This window comes from Lissotriton vulgaris, chromosome 6, assembly GCF_964263255.1.
Source record: "Lissotriton vulgaris chromosome 6, aLisVul1.2, whole genome shotgun sequence".
NCBI classification, from domain to species: Eukaryota; Metazoa; Chordata; class Amphibia; order Caudata; family Salamandridae; genus Lissotriton; species Lissotriton vulgaris.
In genome coordinates, this window is record NC_141694.1 from 1580178678 (window position 1) to 1580198213 (window position 19536).

At 40.6% G+C, this 19536-nt stretch overlaps 1 protein-coding gene across 17 annotated transcripts in view; it reads left to right on the plus strand.

The window, feature by feature from the left end:
- Positions 1-19536, plus strand: part of NRXN1 (neurexin 1) — a 1556457-nt gene that overhangs the window by 928682 nt on the left and 608239 nt on the right. For all 17 annotated transcript variants that reach the window (XM_086927741.1, XM_086927742.1, XM_086927749.1 and 14 more), the window contains one exon: positions 14525-14647. In XM_086927741.1, the coding sequence (XP_086783867.1) occupies positions 14525-14647 (123 nt within the window). The remainder of the gene's footprint in view (positions 1-14524; positions 14648-19536) is intronic.

Consider the following 19536-nt stretch of genomic DNA (forward strand, 5'->3'; position numbering starts at 1 on the left):
CAAAAAATAAAAGGTCTAACAGGTAACCTTGAGAGATACACCCATGAGTAGGCATTCCTATATGTAAGTGATGACTATTATCAATCGGGACCTAAACAGCAGAATTTAGGAGGACGTCAAAGGGGGAGAGGGGGGAGACAGCAGACTAAGAGTACCCCCAACAACTGTACCTTTGACAACACCTCCAGTGTAGAAGAAGAAGAGGGCCCACAAGGAAATAGGGTGAGGTTCAACCAGCAAGACCGTAGTAACGAGGACTTGGGAGTGCTACTTAGGTCTTTTTAAGGACGAGGACCGAGGACCAACAGAGGGGGAGGGCAGACAGGAAGAGGCCGAGGGAGGGGCAACCAGCCTCCACAATGGCAATCCTTCTCACCGAGAGTAACTTGCAGTTGGGGACGGAATCAGACATAAGCAGTAGTATTGTGGTCAATTTATCGGACCACATCCTTACTGTTAGTGAAGAGAGGGTCCTAAACAAGGGTCTTGGTTACGTCCCTACTCCTACTCATGACTCATTCAAATGTAGGGTAGAATTCCATGAGACTATGCGGAGGATAAAATTGAAAAAAAACTTTTGCCAATAAACCACAAGAAAGTCCCAGAACCTTTGGCACAAATCTAAGGAGACCTTCATCAATCTGCCCCCCTATGACCGCAGTGGGTCCCGAAGTGGCAGTCTTTGAAACTAAAGTACTGCAAGACATCGCTAGATTTGAAACAGAAAATTACTCTTCAAAGTATAAAAACATGACTAAGGAAGATTGGAATGCTGTGAAGAGTTTACAGGGCAACCTCTCCCTGACTATTAAGTCAGCCGATAAGGGTGGGGCAGTGGTTGTGCTGAACTCTAAAGATTATGATACTGAGGTCATGAGACTGTTGGAAGTACGCACCAACTACCGGCGCTTTAGTTGTGACCCCGCCAAGAGCTTCTTAAGATCATACGGGAGATGGAGAGTAGAACTAAAGAAAATAAGTGGATCTCTGTGAAGGAGGCAGTGTTCTTGGTTAATGAAAATCCTAGAACTCCCGCCTTCTATATACTTCCTAAAATACACAAGTCCACCCACCCCCCTCCTGGACGACTGATAGTGTCGGGCATTCAGTCGGTGTTAGAACCTTCATCTCAATTCGCGGACTTTTTTCTTCGTGAATCAGTCATTAATCAACAATCATTCATCAAAGACACCACACAGGTTCTGAATATCCTTGAAAGTATGCAATTTGATCCAGTTAATGAATTCTTCGTTACTATTGATATAGAGTCACTTTATACTTGTATACCCCAGGACGCGAAGCTTGTGGCAGCAGCTCGAGCACTGGGGGAACAAGAGTGGTTCTATAACCCCCCCCCAATCCTTTGTGATGCAATGTGTCGAATTAGCCCTTACCAGGAACTACTTCAGTTATGAAGAGAAACTGTACCTCCAAACTACAGGAACATCGATGTCTGGCTTGCATCTATGTCGGACAGTTTGAAGAGCACGTTGTCTATTGTTCCACCAACCCCTTCCAGAGGAATCTGCGCCTCTGGAAGAGATATATAGATGACATGCTCTGTATTTGGTCAGGAACTGAGGAGCTCCTGTTGGAATTTCTGAATTGGCTCAATGCCCAGGAGCCCAGTCTGACATGTACTTGGTCCTACAGTCATAACACCGCTGTACATTTGGACCTGGTTATTGAAGCAAAAGAAGACGCTATAACCACAAATGTCCATCAAAAACCAATGGACAGAAACTCACTATTATTCTATGACTCATACCATCCCAGAGCATTGAGGGATAACCTCCCAGTAGGGCAGTTCCTTCGTTATAGAAGGAACTGTTCAACCACTGAAACATATTTGGAACAATCACAGTGACTGACAGCAAAGTTACAGCAGACAAATTATCCACCAAGAATAATTAAACACGCTAAGAAAAGAGCCTTCAGCGCTCCAAGCAGTGTCCTCTTAGAGAAGAGTGTGAAAGAGAAGGATGACTGTGTCCCGGTAGTCATGACTTTCGACCGGGTAGCAACCAGGATCAGACAATCGATCCGTAAACACTGGTCTCTTTTATCAAACAAGGACTTTCAAATACCACTGCCCAGGTTTGTGTTTAAGAGATCCAGCAATTTAAAAGATAAACTTGTTCCCACTCGTGTATTTACAACAATGCGAATGTTCGAAACCATGATTCCTAATGGACATTTTCCGTGTGGTTCTTGTTCGGTCTGCCCGCTGACTATGAAAACAACCAGTGTAATTCTCAAATCAGGGAAAGAGTGTTTTCTCAATCACTTTAGTAACTGCAATACCACTAATGTGGTATACAGATTTCTTTGTGAATGTGGCCTTCAGTATATAGGGTTTACATCCCGAAAGATTAAGATCAGGATGCAAGAACATCTAAGCACCATAATGGCCGGAAAACTGACTACCAAACTAGTACAGCACTGCTTTACAGAGAAACATAGTTTCACTTGGGTAGTCCTTGAGATAGTTCTGGGTACAACACAAAATATTGAAAAGGTTCTTCTTCCAAAGAAGCACGATGGATGTATCAAGAGAAGAGTGATCAATATGGACTCAGTGAGGTCATTGAATGGAAACGGGTTAACTAATATTTCTACTCCACTCTGGAACCCTAACCCTTTTGTATCAGCCAGGATGTGTTTCTACCATCTCTCCCTATTTTTTCCGTTCACACGAGTACTCGATAGAAAATACATGACATTCCAATAATGCAGCACTATTAGGCCACCCGTTTGAATTTACATCATTTGGGGTGCGACAGTGTTTCCCCTCGGGTGTCTGTAAACTGATGTATATGTTTTCCTACAGAAAAGAACTTGATAAATTTCGAATGAGGCCACAAATTGAATTTAAGGTGATGGTGTTAATTTTAATTGAAGGACTAACAACTCTCTGGGACAGGCACTGATGTTAGAAACCGATGACCTTTGGTTGTCCGTTTTCGTGTCTTGTCAATAAAGTTGCCAAACAGGTTAAAAATGTACATACAGCTAAATTCCCCACCCCATCGTAAATCAGGGGGACACTTTAATGTGTTAGTAGTAACTATGCCCGCAGAGTTTTTAAGTCTGCATAACTACTTTACAAAAAGCAGTTTTTTTCAGAACTTAAAAGATGTTCCCATTTAAAGATGGCTGCCAGTGTTTTACGCTGGTGACGCCATCACGTGACTGCCCTCCGTAGTGTTCATACACGCAGAGAAACAGCAGTGGTCCACAGGAGGAGACGAGGAGCTCCGTGGGGCTTCGTACTGTGAGGAGTGGGGCGGCCGGTGACAATTGGATAATCAGGGCTCGAGAGTTGTAAATTTTAATGTGGGGAGATGTACAATGAAAAAGGTTATACGCAAAAGATGTACATAGAATGCCTGTACATGTTTGTTGTGACGCTCGTGCTAGATTAATTTGGACTCGAGCAGCTCCATCTATCGCCTTGAGTTGGGCGTTCTCTTAACGTATCCAGCTTGTACATTTAACAGATATAGGGAGTAATCAGTTTTTACTTCACGGTGCTCCTTTTGCCAGGATTGGTACGTTCTTGCTGTAGGAAGGGGTGAAATTCTAGTTGCATCACGACATTTTTATACATAAAGGGATCTCGTGTGGCATTGAGATTGTTGGTGCAATAACAAGCGTGATGTGTACCTTTTAAACATGTTTTTTCAAAATGTTGTATTATGTCTCCCTTGGGGTTTCGTTTTAGATTGATAAAACAATTGAAGGGTCAATCAAAAGAGGACTCATATGAGGCGTTTGCTACGCAAATATTATACCTCTCAAGTGGGTATGAGAAATATGAGCTGATTGAGGGTAACTATCATTTTGGGAACTCCAAAATATGTATTCTCAATAAGGTAAAGTGGGTGTGTGTTTTTAACAGAATGTGTTTTCTCCCATACCTTTTCAATTGACAGTCCACAAGAATGAAGTGTCCAACACAGGTGCTATGAAAAAGTGTCTAGCCCTGAAGAATTTGCCTATGATTTTGTGGCAGGGAAACATGTTGGCAGTGGGCATTGGTATGCAAGGATAGCTACCAGCCTTTTTAATTTGACAGATCACACTTAAAAACTAATAATAAAATTGCGATAGAAGTGTGTCTGCCAATTTTAATCACTTTTTGTCACTAAGTGGGTTGTGATTGCTTATCACTCCACTGCACTTCACAATTTTATTTGTTAGGACACTTTCTTTTTCTTTTCTTTTCTGGGACAAAAATGACTGCCTATGATGAGAAAAGGGGCCCTATCTGGTGAGAACCTGCCAGTTACCCTGTTGGTGGTGCGCCCGTGAGGGGTCATTTTGTCCCCTGCACTTTTTTTCACTGATGTAGGTGCACTGAACAATTGTATTTCAGTCACAGTGTATATTTTTTGAGGACTGTCCGTTGAAAATGGTTTCTTATTTCAATAAAGGGCAAGAAGTAGTGCACATTACCACATAGGAAACAGTAATACATAGGGTTTTTATTGCAGTAGAAGAAATAGATGTGAGGTATTTCTTCCAGAAATAGTTTTTGCCTTAGAGACCGGGTTCTTTTGTGTTGATGCCTTATTTAAAGGAGGCCTGAGCTGCTTGAGCTTCGCTTTTTATGACGCTCCGGTCTCACCCTGCATGGCTTTCTATGGCCTCATAGATATGAAGTAAGGCAAGACAGAAAAAAGCGCTGCCTTGCCTTACTGTAAATCAAGGAGGCGTTTTGTGGTCTTTGTGGTGAGTTTACCCATGGGTTTTGACACATTCCCAGATTTACAAGGGTCTGTAAATGTGGGAGTGCGTCAAAACTGTGTGCCTTACCAGGGGAGGCTTAATGAAGAGAAATAACTTTATTTCTCCTCGTTTTTGCCTCTTTCTATGTGTGCTGCATTCTGCAGTACACATACAGAGAATAAAACATCTCCATTGATTGTTTTTGTTCCACAAGGAGTCCCTTCCAGCACACAAGCAATTGTGCCAAGAAGACAAACACCCTTGCTCTATTGTTCAAGGGTGGCTGCCTTGGTACTAGGCATCAATTTGTGTGCATGCAGAAAGGACAGGAAGGATCCATATTTCATTAATACAGCATATTCCTGTCCTTTCCTTTTTATGCAGGGCAACGCAGTAAGAAGCCTTGCGGCGCTGCAATGTGCCAGAATGTTATAAATGAGACCCTGAGTCTTTTGAGGGTTAAGTTTAAGTTTTCTTCAGGACAACCATTAGCTCATGTCAGCTAGGCACTGAGCTGGAATGTCAATGTTGTTAGGACTATCAATCTTGGGATCCAGCTCCATGTCATCAATGTACTGATGGCAATCAATGCCAGCCCTGGAGAATACCTCCAGTTGATTATTTCTAATTGAATAATAGATCCTTTAAGCTGCATCCTTATGGTACTGCAAATGAAATGTCTGCCAGTGAGAATAGACAATCACCCGTGTTAATGTATCACATTAGACAGAAGTGCTTTAAATCAGTTCAGTTTAATGCCCAGTCTATTGTTTAAGATGTGAATGAGCATATTATTGTAAATGCTGCAGATGGGTCTTGCAGTTCTAATTTGGATTGTTTGCTGTGAGAAAAGAAATATAGTTAGCAAGATCATAAACAGCACGGTTTTTGTTTTGTGACCAGATCTTAAACCAGAGTGAAAAAATCCCAGAAACTTGTTTTCCAATATATATTTCTCCAATTGGGTAGCTGTAAATGTACCTAAAAATGTATTCAGCAATGGTATTCCTGTAATGAGTCTGTAGTTTTCAGGGTTGTCATTATTAATGTTAGATTTTTTATTAGAGGTTGAAGATGGCTCACTTTTTTGCACACCTGGAAAAACGCCTTGAGCTAGAGTGGAGTTTACCATTTCCAACCTTATAGGTCGGAAAGCATTGGCATGTTCCTTGACACCGAAAGGTTGCACTGGATCTGATGAGTAGATTCAAGGCATAGGGCTTGCAACACTTCTTTGAAGTCAGGTTCTGCAGTGGGACTAAAGGAATACTATGGTGCTGACTGTGCTTTTCTGGTAAGAGGAGTTTGATTGAGTTCTGGCCAGCAGAGGAGGTCTAGCCAGTGTGAGAGAGTGAAAGACTCACTTGAATGATGAATAAAAATAAAAGCTTAATTATAGGACCTTATAGACTGGCTTTTAAAACATTAGTGCTTTTTTAAGAAATACTTTTATGATAAAATAATGGCCTAAAGGGAATGTACAAAAGACGACCTTGCAGGCTCAGATACTTTCACTCCTGTGTATTGTTTCCACCTGTTTTTTTATTATTAAGTGGAAGTGAACTCGTGCAAAGGGTGGGGAATAGGTGTAAAAAATGTGTGGTTTGCTTGTAGGTTTGTAAGCATTCGCATAGACGTCTGTTAGAGGGCATTCACAAACAGCTCTAAAACCCTTTCTCCACTGTGGAAATGGCCATAGATTTAAACCAATTAAGGCTGAAGTCATTTTATTTCCAGGACCAAAAGAAAACTGCACACACCTAAAGATGGCCTGCATGTAGTGGAATTTTGGTTTCTCTATAATTAAATGTTTTCACTTTTGAGAAAAAAACAAGAAAAAAACTGTGCAATTGCACATACCCTAAATGTGAAATTGCTTTGTGTTTTTAATTTTGTGACAGTGACAATCTACCTAAAAGTAGAGCTACCTCTACGAGTCCCGGCTCATCCTTGAGGTGGTAACTGGATCTTTAGTGATAAGGAAGATCAGGAGGCGGAAGTCAGAATCTCGGCCCTGAAGGGTCAAATGAATCTGGCTATAGGGGAGGCAAAAGATGTGGTTAAAAGGAAGAACTGCCTTGAGAACAAGCTGGAGGAGCTTGAAAACCACTCTCGGAGGTCTAACTTCTGAATTGTTGGGGTGCCGGAAGGGATAGAAGGTTCCCAGCCCCTCGCTTGGGTAAACACATTCATCAAACAGCATGTTCTGCCTGAATTTGAGGGTGACCTCACTATTACTAGAGTCCATCGAGTCCCCGCGCAACCTCTTCCAAACTCCACGATTCCAAGAACTATCCTGCTGAATTTTGCGGATTTTCGTATAAAGGAATGATTTTGACCAAAGCTATCCAGCAGAGACAGCTCTTTGTAAATGAGACGACTAAGTGCCGCATATTCTCTGATATGACTGCTGTGGCTGCACGCAGGAGAAAAGAGTTTGTTAAAGTCTTACATCTGTTTAAAGCGCAAGGTGCACAGGCATCTATTGCCCAGCAGTCGAAGCTAAGGGTTTTGGTCAAAGGAAAGTTCTTTATGTCTTCAGAGCTTGATGAGGCTCAGGCTTTGTTGAAGGAGATTTCAGGGTCCAGCGAATGAAGCGTATGAATACTTGTCTTTAATAGAGCTAGTGGGAGTGACGTCAACATCTAGGGCACCTTCTTAAGAAACCCACGGGTTGCTAGGAAACGAACTACAGATAGGTTATTGTGTATAGTAAACAGGAGCTAACCCTTTGATAAATACGACAAAGGAGAGATGTATACCAGGAGGGTTAGGGATTGCACCTATTGTTAGGCAACTGTCAATGGGAATATTGAATAGTTCCTGTTATCATGCACGTTGATTGTCTTGGGTTTTTTTTTTTTTTTAGATTGCTGGGGGGTCCGGGGCAGCATGGTCACCCAGGGCGTAACTCCATGACACCCAGAAAGATAGATTGGAGGGAAGAAATGTGGATAGCGTGGATTGCAGGGGTTTCTCCACATTTCAAGTGGTGTTTTTTTTCTTTGGAGTGGGGAGGGTCTAGGGGGAGTAAGCAGTTGTAAAATGAGCAGTAGCAGGGTTTCGATTGGAATAGGAGGTAGGAACAAACAAAGTTGTGGTGTCACTGGCATTGCTTATAGACATAGGTTGTTTTAGGATGAGTAAATGTAATATTATTTCGCTTAATGTGAATGACATTGTAAACAAACAAAAATATGGAGCCCTTATTAGATGGCTAGCCTCGCTTGCACCCCAAGTATTATTCTTGCAGGAGACACACTTAAAAACCAACTTCCCCACAATATTTCTTCCAAGAATGTATTTTCATGCCTTTTTTGCCTCTGCAGGTTTGGCAAATTGAGGAGTAGCGATTTATTTCGGCACGGATCTCCCTTGGGAATTTGGCCAAGTGAAGAGAGATTCTCAGGCGAGGTGGATTTGGTTTGAGGCTATATTGAATGGCACGAGCTTGCATTTTATTAATTATTACGGCCCTATTGTGGATGACACGACTGCCCTGGGTAAAATTAGCGAACTATTAAGGGGGATACCTGGGAAATTAATTGTGGGTGGGGATTTTAATTTTATCCAGGACCTAAAAAAAGATACTTCAAACAAAAGTGAAAAAGAGCTTAAACCTAAAACTAAAAAGATGATTGAGGCCTTTAAACAGGAGCATATATTGATCGATCCCTGGCGAACTTCCAGCCCCTCAAAATTGGAATTCACATGCTACTGTAGTCAATTTCATACGGCCTTTCAAATGGATTTTTTTTAGTTTCAAAATCCCTTAGTTGTACATCCTATGACATAGAAATCAATCCTTTCTCCAACCATTCTCTGGTTAAACTAATCATAGAAATTGGTCTAAATACGAGGCCAAGATCCAGGTGGCAGATGGGTCGGCTCCTGCTTCAGGATCACCAATGGGTGGCAGATACCAAAGAATGGATTGTTGAATTTTTTAAGGTTAATCTGAATTCGGCAGAAATGTTCTCAGTTTGGGGGGGCGCTTATGGCTGCCCTTCGTGGTAGAATGATTGCACTTTCTGCCTCCCTAGTTAAAACTAGAAAAGAAAAAATTCTTAAACTCCAGCAGGCCGTATCAGAAGCAATAAAAATCAGATATGCACAGTCTGCAGGCTTGGGGGATGCAAAAGCAAAGTTAGAAACGGGCAAACTTGAGTTAAAAGAGTTTTTTATTTTTGAAGAGATTGCTTGCTCGAGAACTTTTCTACAGCGGGTATATGAGGAGAGCCAGATGGTTGGCAGGCTGCTTGCTGGGTCTGTAAAGACCAAACAGGAGGCCTCCACTATTATTGAAAATATAGATCCTAAAACCAGACTGTGACAGGCAAAGAGGAGATAGCTCATGTTTTTTTAGATCAGTACTCCCAGCTATATACAACTACATATAAGGCTGCAGCAAGTCAAACCAGCAACTATTACAATGGAATTGAGCTTCCCTCTCTTTCAGGGCCCCGGGTGGAACAACTGCTGGTGAAAATCTCAGATGAAGAGATTTTAGGGGTTATTAAATCCATTCTTTCCTATCGAGTTTTTTAAAACTTTCTCCAAAAAGCTGACACCGTTTTTGGTTAACCTTTTCAATTATATCATTCAAGGAGGGCGTGTACCCTCAAATTTTAAGGAATCTATTCTGGTTAGTTTTGTGAAAAAAGGTAAAGATGGTAGAGATATTAATTCTTACAGGCCTAGTAGTCTCCTTAATGCAGATTTTAAAATACTAATGAAAATCTGGGCACAACGCTTCCTGCCTATTGCCCAGAAGCTTATCCACTGTGATCAAACCGGGTTTGTGGCAGAGAGACATATGTCTACGAATAATCGATTTTTAATGCAAGCACTTTATTATGTAACAAACAATAGAATACCTACTTTCATTACCATGGTGGATGCTGAAAAACCATTTGACCTTTTTAATTGGGAGGCACTTTTTTTGGTTTAGGTAAATTTGGTTTTCCTGCTCAAGTGTTAAACATGTTGAAAAATATCTACCATGGTCCTCAAGCTCGGGTGATAGTCAATGGAGATGTAATAGGGACTGTGGAAATAAATCTTGGTACTAGACAAGGGTGCCCGTTGTCCCCTCTTTTATGTACTTTTTTCATTGAACCCATTGCAGTAAGAATTTGTGGACACCCCCTTATTAGAGCTCCTTGGGAAGGATTATCAAAAGTAAAATTATTTGCAGACGATATAATCATGTACCTCTCTCCGGAAACACAGAACGTTGAAGAAGCCCTTTCAGAGTTTAGTAAGTTTGAACAAATAGGAGGCTATAAGATCAACCACAAGAAAATGGAGGTGCTAGTATTTAATTCTAATGGAGATGGTCTACCTACGTTTTTAAGAACTCAGGCCCAGAAAGATGAGCCAATCAGATACTTGGGTTTCAATGTCTCATGCCATATAGAGCAACTATTCAATCTGAACTATATAGCTGGGCGAATTAAAATTAAAACTTTATTAGAGAGATGGTCCCTTTTGCCTTTGAAACTGATTGGGCGTGTTGCTCTCTTAAAAATGTCAAATCTTCCTTTATTAATATTTTTGTTTGTCAATGTCCCCTTAAAAATCAATGCTAAATATTTTAAAGAGATCAATACTATATTTAGGTAATTTGTCTGAAACAAAAAGGGGGCTAGGGTCAAATTGCCTATACTACAACTTGAGACTAATCAGGGGGGTTTAGCCCTACCAAACATCCGTACATATTACGAAGCTGCACTGTTAGATCTTACGGCTCGCTTAGTAGATCCGAATTATCAGATGGACACATTCTTTTTTAAGAGAATGTTTGCTGAGTCTGGTTCACAAATCCCCACATTTTTAAAAACATCAAATCTACAGAAAAAATCACGATATAAGACCTTGCGTGACTATTTAAATCAACTCAAATTACTGTTTAAACAAGCTAATAGCTCCGGATTTGCCTTTTTAAAGCTTGATAAATGCAGGGGGTTTGGTCTGTATATTCATTCAAGCCATGTTAAGATATGGAAAGATATTGGCCTCGAGTATCTGGGCCAGTTTCTCATCGGTAATAGAATGATTCCCTGGGAAGGTGTAATAGGCAGGGTGGGGAGCCGAAGAAAGCCAGTTTTTCTAAAATATATACAGATTACCAATTCTATAAAAAAAATATATAGTCCCGGTAAGAGGGACTCCAAATTACCTAGGGAATGCATTATTTAAAGTAAATTTGAAGGGAGTTGGAAATTGGTATTCCCTACTTATGAAGCACAGGGCATCTCCTTTGGTGGACGATTTTTTGGGAAAAATAACCCAGGAGATGAATTGTGTCTTCTCACATCAGGAATGGCAGACTATAGCCCAATTAGGAAGCAAGGCCATAAGAGCGGGTAATTTTAAAAGGATGGCTTTCTAGTTGTGATGGTCGGCTTACTACACTCCGGAAAAGTTAAATAAATGTTATCCGGAGGTAGACAATGAATGCTTTTGCTGTCTCTCCCAAGATGAGGAAGATTGGCTTCATACGTTTTTTACATGCCTGAAGCTTAAGACCTTTTGGGAAGATATTTTCTTATCAATGAGCCAGTCAATCAGAAAAAAGATCAACCCCGAATCGGAGGAGGCTCCATCTTATCTTAAATGGGTAAATAAAATGTCAAGAATAAGGAGATTTAAGGAAGCATATGCTAAATGGGTCGGCGCAACAAAAAAATTTGCAGTAGTTTGGGAGTTCTTTGACAACTTGGCTGTATTACAAGATCTTTAGCACTTTAGCACGTAAGCACTTCATAAAATTAAGCATTTTAACGCACTGCACTTTTTATTTTAGCCGAGGTCTTGTATTGTAACAATAATTGCCAAGATTTGTCAAATGGAAAAGACACCGATGAACTAACTGATGTACCTATATTTCTGAGATTTTTTGGTATGAGTCATTTTAGATAGTTTTTAGACATGGAAGGGGTGATTAATTGCTGGTTTGATGTTTATAAACTTAGGGTATCGAGGCTCTCTGTCCCATTTTCTCATTATGATGTGTATATTTTGGTTTGGTGGGTTCTACCTTTTTACTGTACATAAGATATAGGTGATATATATATATGATAAACGATTTATGTGCATTATATGAGTATTATTCCTCCCTGATGTGCAATGTTATGTTACTCCTTTTTTTTTTTGATTTTCTGCTCTGCTCAATAAAAAAAAACAGAAGAAGATATGGGTGTATTGACATTTACTTTCTGCTCTGTATATTTGCCAAATGGATTCTTGCAATTTTTTAAGGCGTAACTTTGATATTTTTGGCTTTTCTGAGAGTAAGTTACACGTCTGCGTTGAAAATGTGTTGTGAATATGTCCATTTATGTGTAAAACAAACTAGTCTATATCATGACCATTCGAATTTAGAATTTTGGGAGCTACATTTGTAAATCCCATTTCGACAAAGTACTCAAATACATAAAATCATGTCTCTCAGACCAAAACATTTCTCCCTTGGTATTGAAATTGCATCCACTCAGTCCCTACTAACACACTGCAAATTATGATGAACGTCACTTTAGGAAACATCAATCCATGTCTCTCTTTAAAGCATCGTGCCCTTGCCCAGTTAGAACACCGTTTATTTCTCAAATTACTGAGATGAAAAAATAATAGGTGCACCTCTTATTCTTCAGTGGATCAGTGTAAGCATGCATGCCTGCTTTCAATTTGAAGTTTTGGTAAACTTTGAGTAACATTAATCATTTAGAAAATATTTTTTTCTTTTAAAACATAACTCAGTTAAAATGTAGCTTTTCAACTACATTATTTAGTGGTGGAATTACAGTGAGCACTGAAAATAATGGCTTGAAAGGGACAATCACACTACTGAAATAGAATAAGGCATGTGTTAACCTGTGTATGTGGTCCACAAAATGTTCCCATTAACTGTTCATATTTTTATGCTTCAAAGGACATTTTGAGCTCTAGCCGTCTTTGCTTAGTGAAGTCACACTGAGATACAATACGTAAAGAGAAAAGTGTAGGTAATAGGCATGGCTCCCCGTGGTAAGAATGTACATTGAATGCACCTATTTATGTCATTGTAATTATACCTTTTACCCCTGAGTAAAGTGCCAGTGCTGTTAAAGCCTTTTTGTTAAAGTTAGAAACCACGGATCCATATAATATAATACTTTTTTCCTCTGCTATCCTCCTGGATTTGTGTTATTTCTTTGGAATGCATATTTTATTGGTCTGACAAAATTAATTATTTTTTTCATACAAACTTCGTGGTCAATGATATGAATATTCTCTATGGACTTAAGTTATGTCTTTCCGGTGGAGAGGCATAACAATGGCTGCATACCCTCTCGTACAAGTTCACCTTGTACCAATTCTATGCTTGTGTTAAAACACTGCCATACCCCCACAAAATAAGCATAAGAAGATTGGGGCATATTACCAAGAAATAGCGATATTTATCGCTAAGCAGGGTTAGCGGCAATAATTTTATCGCCGCGGTTCGACGATATTTATCGCTGAGATACCTTGCTATTATCAAGGTTTAGCTCAAAAGCGATAAAAATCATGCGAAATGCATGAATATCGGTGAAATTTCAGCGATATTCATGCATTAGCGACCAAATGCTCTTAGCCATGTTCCACCCCCCATTGGATAACATGGCTAAGAACTGGTCAGAGCAGGTGTTAGTTTTTGGCGATAGGGGAATCTTTCCGTTGCTACGCCTGTGGTGGTAATAGGAGATAGCGAGGTTAGCGTCTGTTTCAGTCGCTAACAAGTTGGGAACGCCCACTTTGCATGTCATTAGCGATAAATATCACTGACATGCAAAGCGGGCCCCAAACCGCTCGCTATCGCCTAAAACCATTGCTAACATCAGTTAGCGACAGCTTGGTAATAAAGCGATAGAATTATCGCCCTGCTTAGCGGCCGAAAACAGCCGCTAAACCGGCGATAATTCAATATTGCCACCCTTGGTAATATGCCCCATTGTTTGTTGCTGTGGTGAAAATGAGTTGGTTTTTGAGCGCATTATAATTTCCTTGGTTGGCAATAATATACACAAGGGTCATGATTCACAAAATGTGCCTTACGCATCCAAGGGTTGCAAACTGAAAATTATAAGGACCTGATTTAGATCTTGGCAGACGGGTTACTCCGTCATAACAGTGACAAATATCCCGTCCGCCAAAATATAAATCCCGTTATATTCTAGTTGGAATTCCAACCTTGCAAAGCAATAGTAATCGAGATATCAATCAACTTAATTAGCAGTGATATTTGACACATGTAAACTTCAACGCTACCCAGAAGTAAGTCAGGAATTGAGTATGGAATTGGTATATTGTAAATTAAAATACCATATTACGAACTTCTTTTCAAAGCAAAAGGACTTCGGGGGTGTTGACAAACATATGAAGATAAGCACCAAGTTCCCATTCACAAAACCATCACATCCCCTGTGCTATTATTTAAGAGCTAACATATGTGTTTTTGGGGTGCAACATAGCTGCTGTAGAAGAACAGGGTCTGAGTCACACTAGCAGACCATGGTGAGGAATGGATTTTGGTCCTATCTCAAGCATATTTGGGCAATGTAAAGTTAAACTAACTTGACTTAACAAAGAACCACATCCCTTGGAAGATAATATTAACCACTTGTTTTTTCCCTGAGACACTGGTATTCATTGTTTTTGTGACCATTGAAGTTACACGGTGACCAAGGCGTATTTCTCTTTCTTTCTTTCTGAGGTTCACTTGTGTATTTAATGTAAAGATGTGTTAATGACTGTTTGGCATATTCTACAGGCAAAGGCCCAGAGACACTGTTTGCTGGCTATAACCTCAATGATAATGAATGGCACACAGTGCGTGTGGTTCGGCGTGGAAAGAGTTTAAAACTCATGGTTGACGACCAGCAAGCTGTCACAGGTAAAACGCACAACGTCTTTCCTGCTTTTAGAGTTTACAGTGTGTTTGTTTACAATGTGCAGAAAGAGCATTTACTACAAATACTAATAACTGTAGATAGTAATGACACAGATGGATGAATGGGAAGACTTGTTATTCTCTCTTGTACTATTTCTAGTAAGAGCATTAATCAGGATGTTGATTCAGTTTATTTCCACATCTATCGATTTAATGGTATTAATGACATTTTATATGTATACTGGAGTCACTTAGAATCACTTTGCATTAGAAAATGTTTCCAAAACACTCAAACTAATTTGCAGAAAATAAACTATTTAGGTTCTCAACCAGTTTTGTAGGTACACAAGCTTAATCCGTGATATTGCAAATCATGTTCCCGCCCTGCACTTTCAACACGGATTTCTTCTGCTATGCTGTCTTTTGTTCATGACCATTACTGTCTGTCACCAGTGACCCATAGGCTTCTCTAGAATAAATGTTACCCCTTCCTAGCAGAAAAGTAGTTTACACAGGCAGGCCGATAGGCAGTGCATGAGTTAACATAGGTCTGTTTTGCAGTCGTACCATCAGTGTCCCCTCGGTGTTCCGACTGTGTCCCTAGGTTTGCTAGTGTCAATCCATGTAAAGGTCGGTACCAAAGATGGTATCAACCCATAGGCTTCAACTACAGCTGGATGTACAGACATCTGGCAGTCTTCTACCAAGTATATTCCTGCCTGATGGAACATCTGCTTGGCTGGTGTGGTCCTGTCAGTGTACGGTTAAAACTCTCCTTGGGGCTGGGAGGTGCAGGAGTTGTTATCACTCTGCCTGGGTCCATCTCAGGCAGATTTGTACGGCTGGCAGCGATGTTACCGCTTTGGTACAGAGTGAGTCTGAGCATAAACAGAAATGGTTTGCACTTAGTGGGTGCAAACCTAAGCTAAGGTGGAGGAGTGTCTCTCCACTGTACTTAGAGCAGTGAAAAGCAAAATAAAAATGTTAATAACAGAAGTTATTTCTTTTATTATCATTTTACTTTTTAGTACCAGCCAGGTTGGACAGGGTGGGGCTGAGCTACTGTGACATCCGGGAGGAGGAGTGGTTGATTTATTCCAAAGTGGGCATGACTGCTTGGTCGGCCTTCAGGGGTTGGCCACAAACAGTCATGCACACTTTGCATGTTCCCCACTAGGCTGCATTACACAGCCTGGTGGGCAAGAAGCCAAGCCTCCCATTCCCCTTCTGAGCGAGAAACTAGGGCGGTCAGACCAATCACAGCGGAGCATTGCAGCATTGTTATTGGCTTAGGGGATGGAGCCTGTGTGCTACCTGGTTCCGGCCACAAAGAGACGAAGAAGGAAGGTGGCTGTGAGGAGGTAAGTGGGATATAATTTTTTTTAAGGGACACCTTCCTGCACAAAAATAATCCTGGGAGGCTCTTTCCTCTTTTTATGTACACATGGAAAGAGGAAATAATGAGGAGAAAATAAGTTATTTCTCCTCGTTGTGACTCCCCTGAGGTGGCATAGGATGTTGACGCATCCTCAATTTTACATGGTTTTGTGAATCTGCAGAAGCGTCAATATCCATGGGTATTGCATGTGAACACCCATGGAAATGCCTCGCTAGCAAAAAGTAAGCCAATGCAGTGATTTGCTCTGCCTTGCTTTACTCCATATCTATGAGGCCATTCAAAGCCACGCAAAGTGAGTCTGTGTGACCTCATAAATATAATGTTGTAGTTTGCACCACCAGAGGCATCATGACAGTGATCCTTTAGCAGCGCAAGGGGCTCATAGATATGCTTTTATATATCTATTTGCATACGTTAAAAGGCTATCTTCCTTCTCCAAGGATGGTCTCTTTGAGTTTTAGAGGACAGAGGCATACTTTACGCAGTTGCCCTTTTAAGACAGTATCAGTTCAAAAAGTCAACATTTGACCTTCTTGTGGAATCAGTAACCTGGAGCATTCTGTTCCTACCACGTGGGCAAAGCATCCAACAGACTATCAACATGTTTGGATATGCCATACTAAGGTCATAGTTGGCTGCTTTATAAATGCAAATGAATAGTGATAATAATCACAGCAATGTTTCTCCTCTACCACTAATAGCATGGATGGGAGGGTATTTTAATTCCTCATTATGAGTCTCTTTGTAAATTATACCTGAAGCTCATGGGCCTATCCATCAGCCTGTAAATAAAATACACCATACTCTTTGCAGTGCTCTTAATGGTAGCCAACTATTGACCAAGACTTAAGATTATAGTGAGGGAAATTGTTGGTGGATTTCAGAACAGTCAAAATTCACTTCGTGATGGCAATTAGAGGTGCTCCATGGGTGGATAAACGAAAACATAACACTGTCACCATTAGATGTCTTGTGAGATGCTGGCCAAGTCTAATCAAGTTAATGAAACGTGCACTGAGTTAATTACATCTATTGGACCCTTGACAGTGCTCTGGGAAGTAACATGCCTAGCCTGTGTGCAGTGCCTCAGTGTAGGGTCCTTGTGGGCCCTATGGAAGACAGATGGCATGCACAGGATCCCCTGGTGTGGTAATTGCATGTAGTGTAATTAACTTAAAACAATTACCATTGTTAAGCCCTTGACAGCGCTGGACAGAACACGTATTCTTGGCTTCTCACATTTCTGCAGGTAATTCTTTGGCTCTCGGTCAGCATGTTGCCTTTCTTCAGTCCGAAGTAGGTTGATGCAAAACCAGTGGAGACAAGCAGAATTTGTTCAAGATTTTGCATCAGCAGGCCCGGAAAGGAAAAAAAATCCCACCACCTTCATTAGGATTTTTCTGAAGGGCTAACAATAATCGGGCCACAGAACATACAAGAGACTTTTTCTGAACTGAAATTGCTCGTATTTGTGTCAAATTATTGCTAAAACATTAATGTTTAGAGGAGTGTCTTAACTTTTCATAGTAAAAACACCTTTATGGTTAAACTGCTCTAAATGTAGATCCCTATTTTGCTTATTTTATAAGTTATAGAATGATGCTAATTAGGGGGGAAAACAACACATTGTCTATGATGAGCTGACTTTCTCCTGGACGCGTTCTGAATGTTTTCGTGTTGCATTACTTGCTACATCGAATTTTCCACAAGGGGGCGCTGTGTAAACACTGCATTTTCTGCAGCCGTTCCTCCATTGAAGTTCAACATCAATCGACAGATTGAATCCTCTGAGTGTAGAATGGAGGCCACTGAAACGGTAACTAATGAGGGGGTGATGGCCGCATTTTATGAGCTGTGTCCCAGGACGTGCATCTCTCTTTCAGTTAAAAATGATCATATTTTAGAATTCATGAAATTCATTAAAATGTAAGAATGATGTCAAAACCTTCTCTAAACAAGATAGGTATTTTAAATGATCTCACTGAAGATATTATGAATTCATTCTCAGCTATATCACAGAACAAGAAAACCATGCAGTTGGATGCCTTCAATTTACGTATTTACTAGAAACTTTATAGGAACAGTCAAATACTGTCGCAAATCATTCCTAGCGATGTGTTTTTTTTATTCAACTGAATTTTCCTTACAAAGTAACAGCTTCAGTTTCATGGGTCCTGTGTGTTTACCTCTGCAGCGTCTCCCACGCATTGTGTTTCATCAGCATCAGCACAATCTTTGGCGTCTATATTTGTGGCCTCAATGGCATAGCAAGGGTGCCGTGGCCCTAACGCAAGGAAAGAAATGGTCGCCATCTTGGGTAGTAAGATGCAAGCTTTCTTGGGATTCAGGAGGCCCTCACACCTTCAGACACTAGTGCCAATGCACCTGCTGCAAACTGACAGCAAGTGCTTTAAGTGGGCCTGGTCTCTCGAGTGCTGAGCACCAGCAGTTTTTTAAAGGAGGCCTCGAAACGGGTCTCTATCAGGCTCTGTTTTGTGCCCTGGCACAGGCGGTCCGTTTTTTTCTGGACTGCAGTAACAGCAGGCACATCGATGGATGTGCGCGTGCTCACACTGCTCACTTCTCACTAGTGGAGAATTTACCGCCTGACGTCATGCCAGGTGAGGTTTACAGGGTAAGTGAAATCCTGTAAAGAGTCATTTTCTCTCTGGATTTCCCTTCTCTTTTTGTAACTCAGGAGCAGCAACATTGCTGTGGTGTCACCAGAGCTTTAAGTGGAAGTTTATTTAAAAATATACAAGCCATAGTTGCTGCCTATTTATTTTATGCAACTAACAACCATTGACAAATCCAATAGTCATGCCTTGTAGGTATGATGTTACTTGTTGAATCATATATCTGGATGCAATGACAGAAACAGCAAAATACAAGTCGGCGGCACACTATGCTAAGCGTAGATTTTTATCTCACGTGATTTTAACCCATGCCCTTAATTACATTGGCCACATCCCTTTGAGAGACTACCCCAGTTTTTTCATCCCACTTAAAGTCCTGCTGACAGCTAAGTCCCTGTGGATTACAACAACCCAAGATTCCAGTTCAGTAAAGGGACTGGGCCTTGATGACGCAGCAGTGCGTGCGTTCTTTTGTTAGAGTCTCACATAAATGCAAGACAACTGCTGGAAGCAACGTTTACCATGTTGAAAAGAGCCAATAGTAAGATTTGTATTTTTGATAATTTTTCCATCTATTTGAACTTCAAACGAGGTTTATAATCACTATCACATTCAAGGTGTTATTGATTATGATGCAGGAAATATAAGTTTACTGGAAATAAGTACACTTCAAATTCAGATGTTTTTTCTGAAAATTCTTCTACATTGTATGTTATTTTTGATATACCCTCTCAGATACATTTCAAATTTTCATACTGTGCTTTGCTTTTGCAAGAGTGGATAACCTATATGCAAGACATTATGCGCCGGCCTAAAAACAGCAGTCTACCTCAAGGGGCCCAAAGAGGTCCACTATA